This window comes from Musa acuminata, chromosome BXJ1-1, assembly GCF_036884655.1.
Source record: "Musa acuminata AAA Group cultivar baxijiao chromosome BXJ1-1, Cavendish_Baxijiao_AAA, whole genome shotgun sequence".
In the NCBI taxonomy this organism is placed as follows: domain Eukaryota; kingdom Viridiplantae; phylum Streptophyta; class Magnoliopsida; order Zingiberales; family Musaceae; genus Musa; species Musa acuminata.
Genome location: NC_088327.1, coordinates 1,912,756 through 1,923,422, shown reverse-complemented (window position 1 = coordinate 1,923,422; position 10,667 = coordinate 1,912,756). Strand labels below are relative to the sequence as shown.

At 41.6% G+C, this 10,667-nt stretch overlaps 2 protein-coding genes across 3 annotated transcripts; both read right to left on the bottom strand.

Moving 5' to 3' along the window:
• Positions 1–409: 409 nt before the first annotated feature.
• On the bottom strand, positions 410–3,954 carry LOC135595894 (protein REVEILLE 1-like). The gene is made up of 6 exons (XM_065087402.1): positions 3,401–3,954; positions 2,379–2,516; positions 2,178–2,289; positions 2,035–2,096; positions 1,496–1,876; positions 410–1,413 (listed from the first exon to the last, which is right to left on the bottom strand). Exons 1-6 carry the CDS (start codon positions 3,410–3,412, stop codon positions 691–693), a joined length of 1,428 nt encoding a protein of 475 aa, XP_064943474.1. The 5' UTR covers positions 3,413–3,954; the 3' UTR covers positions 410–690.
• A 2,671-nt stretch (positions 3,955–6,625) lies between these two features.
• On the bottom strand, positions 6,626–10,336 carry LOC135595932 (uncharacterized). 2 transcript variants are annotated; one of them, XM_065087551.1, is made up of 2 exons: positions 9,045–10,336; positions 6,626–7,018 (listed from the first exon to the last, which is right to left on the bottom strand). In XM_065087551.1, the coding sequence occupies exon 1, from the start codon at positions 10,123–10,125 to the stop codon at positions 9,103–9,105; it is 1,023 nt and encodes a 340-aa protein (XP_064943623.1). In that variant the 5' UTR covers positions 10,126–10,336; the 3' UTR covers positions 6,626–7,018; positions 9,045–9,102. The 2 variants fall into 2 exon arrangements, with proteins under 2 accessions (XP_064943623.1, XP_064943565.1); XM_065087493.1 differs by lacking the exon at positions 6,626–7,018 and adding an exon at positions 8,375–8,754.
• Between the last annotated feature and the right edge of the window lie 331 nt (positions 10,337–10,667).

Sequence of the window (10,667 nt, the reverse complement as noted above, 5' to 3'; positions counted from 1 at the left end):
ACTGTGCAAATGTAAAAAGAAGAATGATGTTGCTGCTGTTAGAGATGACAAGTTCAGGTTTTGGTTCAAAAATTGTGATTGTGGCAGAATTCACAATCCTTAAATACTGCTTTGTGTTGATAAACATATAAGTGTGCACTAGTTCTTTTGAGTTCCTTCTTCAACACCTGTGGCTGGCTGCAAATGAGATGGTGGTAATGCGTGGTAAGCTTAGAATTGAGACAAATGATTTCCTATTCTTTACATGGATCATGGACTCAGGAAAAATGTGAACAACAAGCTTATTTGTTCCAGCAGATGATGAAGAGTGAGAACAACTGTCTCACACTGACTGCATGTATGCTTTATTCAACAGATTCTTACTAGTGGATCTCAGTCTGACTTGACAAAACACAGGATAAAGAGTTCATGAATTTGCCTGCACAAGAATGACAGCCTATGAAAGAAATGATAAAAATTACAGGATAAATTTTCCAACAGAAATTACCTGATATTAGATACAAAAAGGAAGCTGAGATTGTATCTTACAGCATCTGTCAGCCTATCTATGAGAGTATATATGAGATACAATTCACGTGATGTTTACAAACATCTGTGCAGACTGCCCAAGACGGATACAAGGTTAAAGGTCTCTACAAGCACATCCTTAGCTCAACTGTCTCCATTGTTCATCTCCGAGTAATCCTGTGCTTATTTTCCAATCTTACATCTTTCATAGGGCACAAAGCCCCTCGTGGACTTGATCTTGCTTGCTTTGACGCTAATGAAAGCTGAGTTCTCGCTCGGCTTTAGCTTGAAGGCACGCATGTGCTCCTTTGGAAATCCTGAACCTTCATAGCCTACCGCAGTGTGGTTACCGTCATCCATTATGCTCTCATTCCAAGCAGAAGGTGAATTGGAACCAACTGAGGAACCTTCTTCTATGGCAATTGTTTGAGAAGGGGCTTCAGTACTGGTTTGAGGCAGATCCTGTTTCAACCTCGTGTTCAGTTGGTCGGTGAATGAGATAGGTAGACTTCCATAGAATGTCGGCCAGAAAGGCATTGGAGCAACCATTTCATCAGCTGAGTTCTTTTGAACGCCATTTGGGGCCAAAAAGTAGTACATAGACAGTGCAGCAACATCGCACGGAATTCTGCCCGTTTTCTCACTTGTATATTCATGTGGCAGAAAGTGTCCCAATCCTGGAGCTTGATTCTGCATATCTGTGTCAATTTTCTCTTCATGAGAGCCAACATCAGCACTTGGCAACGACATGAAACATCGTGTGGCATTTCCATCATCAGAAGAGCATGTTTTCTGAGAATTGGCTACCAAGACTGTTCTTCCAAAGAGTTTCAGACTAGTCAGTTGTGGTTCCACCGGTGAACATTCTTTAGGATGGATCTGATCTTGCAAACCCAAATATAACTCCTGCAACATGGAATACAGCAATTCAATACTAATGATTTTAATTTATCTTCATAAATAAATAATTAAGGATTAAAGAATGTACCAGTGGAGATTTATCTAGTTTATTTGAATCATTAGATGCTGGATCTTTGGACAAAATTCTTTCCTCTCCTTCCACAGATGAGGTAGGCGAGCAACATCTATTATCTGGTTCACTCAGTGACAATTCTACTGGATCTGATCCAACCACAGATGACAATGGTGATGTTTCTGATCCAACTGCAGACAAGACTGATACAGGTGATCCACTCTCTTGTTCAGAGAAGGATGGAATTGGTGAAGAAGATTGTTCTGGTCGCTTCGTATCTGGAACTCTGGTTGTGCATAAATTCTCCAGCTTACGAGGATACGGGTGCAACGGCTTTCGCTTTGGTCGAGGAGGAGGAATCTCAATCGCATTTCCTGTACCCCAGTTGCGGTCAACCTATATTACAAGGCAACTGAAATCAGAAATGTTGTTCACTAATTCTGTGGGAAAAAAGGCACATAGGAATAGTCTTGATACCCATTGTAATGAATAAATAATTACTGGAGGAACAGATAATGGAAGAGAAATAATAACTGGAGGAAAAATAAGTTCACCTTTGAGAAAAACTTCTGTGCATGACTTCTGATCTGAATGGCAGATTTGGTACCAATATGTTCTGCAGGAAGACTCTTAATCAGAACAAGAACAAAGGTTTAGAGCCTAATGTCAAGATAAGTGATTACTGCCGATGAAGCACCTTGTATTCGATGCCAAACACGGCCATGGAGTTTTATAGCATCCAGAAACTTTTCATGCTCTTCTTCTGTCCACCTTTCTCTCTGCTTTGTTATCGTGTAAGGTTTCCTCACCTAGTGAACGAGGATCACTTTCCATTAAGAATCTCGCTAAACAGAAGAATATTATAACAGTATTAAAGTTTTTTATGGGAGAAAAATACCCTAATAGGCAGCTCCTTTGTTGATGAAGCAAACTCCTTCAACTGAGCTTGATCAATGGATGGTCTAATGTGAACATATAGCCGCTTATTTCGCTTGTTTGGCATACAGATGCCATTGACAGACGGAACGCGCTTGTCCTGGTATTCAACAAAAAAAGAATTATAGCTGTAAGTTCTTTGCAATCTTGGAACCACCATATTATCTATCTAACTCCTCATGTATCATTTAGTATCACTAGAAGATTAGATTATCATGAGGCATCGATATAGCGGCAAAGTTGATTCACTGAGAATAAAGCATCACTGTATCCAAAAGCAAAATCTGTCATGCATGATTAGTGTTGCATGCCATCTTGACCTTCCCAAACCTCATGGTTGTTAGATGCTTGTTCACTTGTCCTCCACTGCCTACCAATTCTTAGAGAATTGTTCTCAGTTGTTATAACAAACAAAAGAAATCTCTTCCCAATAACCAATTTCAAGATCAAATAAAGTTACAATTGGTCAAATACACCTCAATAGTCACTCTTACATATTCCTCCTCCATATATGTGCAAAAAAGCAGGGTTGGTGTTCAATTCCATAAAGTTCTTCACATCAATGACTATGACAACCAATCACAACAACACAAAAAAAAAAAAAAAAAAAAATCGCAGCTTTTTATTTTTCTTGAAGGGAAACCTCCCCTGAAAATCATATCTTGCTCTTAATGTGATTTGATAAACTAAAAATGGCAAGAAACTGGTTACCAAAAGTTGGAAGCCACCAAAATCTTTTTGGACAGACAAAGCTATCTCTTTGGTAGATTATGCTTTATAATCTTCCAACCAAAATCTTTTTGGACAGACAAAGCTATCTCTTTGGTAGATTATGCTTTATAATCAGTGAGTGTGCTATGTCAAAGCATCAAAAGGCAACTAATACAAATAACAAAGACCCCAAGCAGAAACCAACATATTTCAATTCTATAAACAGAAATTGGATAGAGGAAACAACTAGATCAAGAAATCAGAGACACATACCTTCATGTCCATTGAGATCAAGTGCTGCAGAAGTCCCTCCAGGAAATTTCCTCCACCCCTTTTCTCCCTTCTCTGGTTACTCTCCTTTTCTTTGAGACAACAACTTGGATGACTCCCTACCTCCAACTCACCAAGAGTCGCTTACAAACAACATAGTCCTCAAGAAACAGCTAATCACTTCCTTTCCCCTTTGAACTCTTTGAGAGGGGCGAGGGGGAAGAAAAGAAACAAACAGGAGACAAATCAAGAACCAGACCGTCTACTGCACCAGAACTCCATGAGGCACCAACCCGATCAGCAACAGAAAAGAAGGGAAGGAAGGGAGATTCCTGCGAAAGTTGGAGCCTACGATCGAGAAGCCCTCGAAAGAAAGAGAGAACACCGACGGGAGCTTCAACCGAGGAACAAGCACCGCGGGAGTCCGAGCTAGAAGAGACCTTCGGCCATGGAGAACGGATCTGGAGCAAGGGAACAGCAGGGCATAGAACGCCGAGCTCGATCGGGATCGAAGGGAATGAAGGAGGAAGATGGGGGAGAAGTCGCTCCCTAAATATCCAGAGGAGATTGCCACGTCGGCGTGGGGCAGAGCTTGCCCTTTCCGCCGTGGGAAATACCAGAAACCACCCCGTTCTTGTGGTTGTGGACGCACAAAGCCACCGACACGTGGCGGACTTCCGTTCGCCTTCTTTTTATTCCCTTCTTTTTTTTTATTTCTACGGATATTAGTTTAATATTATGGGCGACTTCCCGAAAATACCCCTCTGTTTCTCCTTAATGCATAGAACACCCCCTCACATTCAAATTTCTAGTAGAGCACCATTTTTTTCTTTCAGGAATACCAAAATAATCTTAAATTTTCAGATTATGCTCCAAACATATATAAGTATTTCTGTAAATCAAATAAAGGCAAGCAGGAAAAAATAAAAAAGGAGGGGTTTTTCTGATGAATTCATCCTAATATTATTTATTATCTCAAAATTACATATATATATATATATATATATGTATTTTATCCTTTTAAATTTAAATTTAAAATGTAAAATTATATACATCAATTAGCTATTGTTTGATGATTGTTAACTAATATTAATACACTAATCATGATTAAACAGAATAGTAGTGTATATTATATATATATATGTGCTATATCAAAATTTATAATAGCAAATATATTATTATCAAAATTTGAAAGGATTGGTATGGAAAATCTCAAATTAAAATTTTGTGAAATTTTTGTCATATTATTATTATTATTATATGGTGAGGTTGAAATATGGCTGAAAAATTGATTAGGAGTGTGGATAAATACCAAAAAAATGGAGTGTATAAATCGGAAGGCTCACAATGGAAGAGTAAAGATGTGGGTGGAGAGTGGGACACCTTTCACTCCCAATTAGAGTTAGTCTCTGTTTGGGGCCAACCAGAATGTCACACGTACGAAAAGCGAAGAGAGAGAGAGAGAGAGAGAGAGAGAGAAGCGAAGAAGAAAAGGTGGACATAATAATAATTTATGGCCGCGAGGGATTCAAAGAGAGGTGGAGAGACGATGAAAAGCGAGGCGCTTTATCTGCGCTTTATGCCACGTCACCGGCACCCCTCCACTGCGCTAACCGCCACCTGTCGGAGTCGAAGCGGATTAAAAGCTTCGGCTGTCTCCACCACTCGAAATCGGGCCACACCTGACCTGGAGGAAAAATCCTCGGCCACATGTTTGTTGGTGTGGATCCGCGGCCAGGGTTCGGCAAACGCCTCTCTTCCATTGGTTCACGTCAGGAAAAACACAACAGGAGCTGCCCTTCTATAGGCCCGGTATGGGGGTTTCCTGCGACGAGTCTAACAGGAAATAAATACGTGGTTGAGGTGATCGTAAGGACTCCGGCCACGAAACGTGGATCAGAACCGAGCGGCGGGGAGCGGGTCCCGGAGCGCTTTTCCGCCGCGTCAGCGTCACCGATGACTCCTCTCGACGCCACGTGTCACGATGCCTTAGGGGCTCTCTGCGCCACAGACTGTCGTCTTCTCGTTCCTTTCTCTGTGGCCAATTGGTTCAAACAAGGGATCAAAGGAACCGTGTTCTTCTGAAATGGTTGATTTGGGTGAGAAGGAGATTAAGCAATCAATGGGGCAGATATGATTGACTAAGTAATCATCCACCTCTATGTGGATCATATTGCATCATCAAACTAAAAACAAAAGATAAAAAAATAATTTTATTATTTTAATTGGTTGTGATGGATAGTGTTGGTGATAGTGGACAAAGATATTATTAGATCCCGTGGATAACTATTGTAGATGAGGAGAGTGACAATGAGATATAAGAATCGCTTTGTATCTGTGTCGACATCGACACAATTATCGAGCGATCCTTTCATCGTTCTGCATCTACGTCAGTATCAACACAATTGTTGAACGATGATAAGATCGCACGTATCGACGCTGATGCAGATGCAAAAGCAAAGCAACATTGCTCAACAATTTCATCGACGTCAATATAGATGCAAAACGATCCTCACCTCTTGTTACCGCTCTCCTCATCCACAACACTCACCTACGAGATTCAACGATGTTGTTGTCCACTACTACTAACATCATCCGTCACCACCGATTGGATTGTTAAAATTATCTTTTTATCTTTTATTTTCTTATTTTCGTTGATAAAATCGATGATGTTAGGATAAGTGAATTTATATATTTGACTTTCGTAACTACAAGAAAATAATATAATTTTTTAAAATATAAAAATCAATATATATATATATATATATATATATATATATATATATATATATATATATATTGCATCATCAGACTTGAGCAAGATAAGAGATGCAAATATTTTTTTTCATAAAACAAGATACAAAATAAAATAAATATTTTCTTACGAGATGAGTTTTTACTGCCCTCAAACGGAACTCTCCCACAACTAAAACCTTTTTCTCTATTCTAATTGTAACTTAAAAAAAAAATAGATCGCTTCAAATCAATTTGAGATGAAAACCAAAATTGATCATATGAAATAATAGATGAATTATTTACTATGAAATAATGGCACAGAACAAATGCCAAAACAAGCAGATCTCAAGTCTCCCAAGGAAGGAAACTTTAGAGGGACAATAATATCTGCAGATATATATGGAGCCACTAAAAATGACACAGATGGAGAAAGGATTCTGACCACAAGATGTGAGTTGACAAAGGTGTCTGCACTTTATGCCATGTCAACACCATCCATTGGCTTCTGCAGTGGCTGCCACCTTTCATCCACAGAATACATATGAAAAAGACAATCTCTCTCTCTCTCTCTCTCTCTCTCTCTCTCTCTCTCTCTCTCTAAGGCAGAACATGTGAGCTGAAAACACCAGAAAAAGCTGACCACATGTTTTAGACTTGGATTATTTTTGTGTTTCTAAAGCAGCCAGGGACTGTGTTGACATTCATCAGTATGCTTAGATATGTGGCCACCAACATTAGATGAAAGGAAACAGGTTTTTGAGGGCATTTAGTTCAGTAGGGGAGTGCTAATCTTTGACTGAGTGAAAGTGATCCTTTTCCTCCTTCAATGCTGTCCATCTTCTTCTTCTTTGGTGCTTTTAATGCCATTTGATTGACTTCTCAATGCTGTGTGCACAAGATTCAAACATTCATTTTGCTATGAGTAATGGATGAATGGAACTAAAACCAGATTTCTTTTACTATGATGTCAACATGTGACAGTGGACACAATGACAAGTAGAGGCAAACTTGGTGTTTGTTTCTTATGGTGCTGCAACCATGACTTTTCTTCGTGGCTGTGAAGATGCAAGAGAAAAAAAGTTCAGATAAAGAGCAAAATAAACAACATTTCTCATGTGTGGACAAAAGATGAGACACCAAATCATTCTTTTGTCTCTCTTTCTGTTTATTGGGTTTTGTTAACAGTGACTTCTGATGAATAACAAATATCCAGAAACAAGAATAAAAATATCTGATGGGCATTATAAAATTGGCTCACTTGTGGAAATGATTCTGACCATATAAAAGAAGTGGTGCAACAGTGAAGGGATCGAGCTTTATCTGCTCCTTTTTTTTGGGGTGGGGGGGTGGGAGGGCATATCAGAGTAGGCCTCAAACAAGAAAAAGAGAGCCAAAGAATTAATACCAATCCATGACATTAAGTGCAGAGAGAACTTGGCCACATATTAGGGACATTGTTTCTCCTCCTTTTTTTTTTTCTTTTTTTTTTGCTATGTTTGGTCCCCTCTCATTGGTACATTTCTTTTTATCGGAATATCAACAGAAAACTCAATCTTTTTACCCCCATCTCTCTATCCATTATATATAATATTGGGTTATTGGGATATAGTAATGCTGGCGCATGTTATCCTCCGAGACTCAACAATGTGCAATCGAAACGGGAATTCCTGTTGTACGCGTACACTTGCATGTTCTCGTAGAAGTGATTCCTAGAGTGATGTGGTATCTTTTGTTAGAAACAAATAACACTATAAAAACCTCAAGTAAGGATTATGAGCCGACTTAGTCAAGACCCGAAAGGCCCATATGGGTCGGCCTTGGACCGGTTTAGACGTGGTCCAGTTAAAAAGGGCTCGAGTTACCATGATGCTCGAACAAAAGACTTAAGTGTTCGTTAAATTAATTTTTTTAAAAAATTAAAAATGATGACGAACACCCGAATACATTAAAATCATAGTTATAAAACTATGACCAAACCAGTCAGTTGGATCATAAAAAGTTCACTAATTAGATGATTTAAACTTTGAAAATATTAAAATACTTCATTTTTTTATTCATTATCAAAATATCATATTATAAGAAGTAATTTTATAATATTATCTAAATAATTTTTATGTTTCACAAAACATTTTATTTTTCTAACAAATTATTAAACTTATGATTTGATTCATCCAATCAGATTTTTCTTTTTCTAAGACATCATTTCATGTGCTACATATCATTACACAAAACAACACTGAGTTCAGTATAATGTGTCCCATTTTGAAACCTATTAAACAGTATTATTACTTTAAAAAAGGAACAACATGCCAGAAGGGCCCACGTGGCAAAGAGAGGCCCCATCTGTGGCACCCACACGCACAATGGGCCCAGGCCCAGCCCATTGAGCCCAACAATGTGACATGACTGGGCTTAAGGGCCTTGTGGCCCACCCGTTGGCTGATTCAAATAAGCTTCATCGAAGCCTAGAGTTCGGCTCGACTCGGTTGACTTCTCAAATAAGCTTCATCGAACTCTTGAGTTCCGCTCGACTCGGTTGACTCGTTCCGAAGAGTGCCTCCATTCCATCGTCTAAACCCAACCCTTCCTCGACCATTTACCCGATATCACCATAGATTTGACTACCTCAAACCACAGACAACGATCAATGTATGATCTGACCAACTTTGACAATCTTGAGATCATCATATGAAATTTCACATTCAATGATCATAAAAATAGATTCATAATCAATCAAGAACAAGTAATTCAAAGCATCCAATAAAATGAAGCGCCAAAGATAAGAAGAGCACACAAGTACCTAAATACACACATATATATATATATACTTCTTATCATGCAATTCTACAACATTATTAACCTACTCCATGAATTCAAAGGAGTCAAAACACATGGGTTAGAGAGACTATACCCATAGCACAGCAGCGGCAGTGTAATCTGATCTCCTTCGCCTTCTGCTGCTTCTCGGGTCACTCCAGCATCGGGTTGCCGCTGCTCTCGCCCGAGCACTCCTCCGCATCATCTTCGTTCTCTGGGGCTGCCTCCCCATTGTTGTTCTTGTTGCTGCCGTCGCTATTGTGATCGTTATCCTCCCTCGCGGGGCACCGAGTCTCAAGCAACTGCAGCCGCCTCCGGAAGTCCCCCATCTCCCTCTCCATCAGGAAAATACGCTCCTTTAGCGTCAAGTTCTCCTCCTCCAGCCTCGCGATGTGCGCGTCCTGGTCGTCGACCCTGCTCTCAAGCAGGTCCGCCGCGGACTCCAGGCCGTGCTCCTCCCCTGGATACAACATCTCGAACCGGCTCACGTCGTGGTCCAGCCGCCGCTCCACCTCCAGGTGCTCCTCCACGTCGCTCTCGCTCGACCCCTCTTCGTCCTCGACGTCATCCTCGCCACCGCCGGTGGCGGCGGCGGGCCGGATCTCGTGGCCGCTCGGCGATCGGAGGCGGATCAGGCCCTTCATCGAGCCGTAGCCGTCGACGCCCCACTCCTCCTTAACCATGTCGGCGAGGTCCTCGCGGGTCGGGGAGAACCTGGGGGTCGGGAGGACCGCCGGCGTAACGGGGCACGGCGACACCAGCGACGCAATCCCGCCAGACTTCTTGGCGCGGATGATGAAGGAGGTCGTGTTTCGGGGGGCGAAGGGGGCGGAGCGCGGAAACTTCTTCTTGGGGTAGAACCTGCGAGCCTTGACGCGGTTCTGGAACTGGAGCTCGTGGAGAGTCGGAGGCCTGTAGCCGGAGACGCCAGCGCCGGCTCCGCCACCGCCGCCAAGGGGGACACCCGCTCCTACTCCACCAGAGATTGTCGCCGCCTTCTTCCGCATGTCGGCGGCCTTCTTAGCCTTCCAGTTCGTCCGACCCGGTTTGACCCCGCCAGGGGCAGCAAAGGGCGGAGGCGGCGGAACGGGGTTCGGAAACCCCATGGACTCCTCCGCCACCGGCGGCGGCCAGATCCCGAAGCTCCGGTTCATCAACTGCGACGGATCGTTCATCGATTCTCCGGCCACAAATCAAGAAACCCCTAAAATCCTCTACCACACACAAGCGTAGATCGTCCCGCAGTCGAAGCCAATGAGGCGTACGATCTAATCAGCGAGAACGAGACATCGTAACCCTAACCCTAGATTTCGAGATCGAAATCGAAATCGAAAGGCATCGGGGAAGGAAAGGGAAGGGAACGGGAACCGATTCCTCCGATGACACTCCCTCTGCTAGGATAATATATAGAGATGGACCGGTGACATGGACGGCTAAGATGGTTATGGACGGATGTGATATGGTTTTCCAGCTTCGGGGTACGATTTGAGTCTCCAACCCGAGTGACGACTTCGTTCACGAATCACAGATGGGATATATTTTTCCGAATTATTAGAATCAAAGCTGTCCTAATATTTCGTCGAAAGATAAAGACAACAATACGGGAGGCAAAAATCGTTGACATGGGATGAAATGCCTAATAATGTCGAAAATATTAAGAAAAGAAATAATAGTAATAGTAGTAGTAATAATAATGATGATTATAATAATAATATAG

What these genes read in the sequence shown, in the direction of transcription:
- LOC135595894 (XM_065087402.1), bottom strand. An exon ending in CACAGAAGTTTTTCTCAAAG is followed by an intron (nt 1,877 to 2,034) that starts GTGAACTTATTT and finishes CTTGTAATATAG; the next exon opens with GTTGACCGCAACTGGGGTAC. An exon ending in AACTAGATAAATCTCCACTG is followed by an intron (nt 1,414 to 1,495) that starts GTACATTCTTTA and finishes TCCATGTTGCAG; the next exon opens with GAGTTATATTTGGGTTTGCA.
- LOC135595932 (XM_065087551.1), bottom strand. Translation starts at nt 10,125, where the DNA reads ATGAACGATCCGTCGCAGTTGATGAACCGGAGCTTCGGGATCTGGCCG.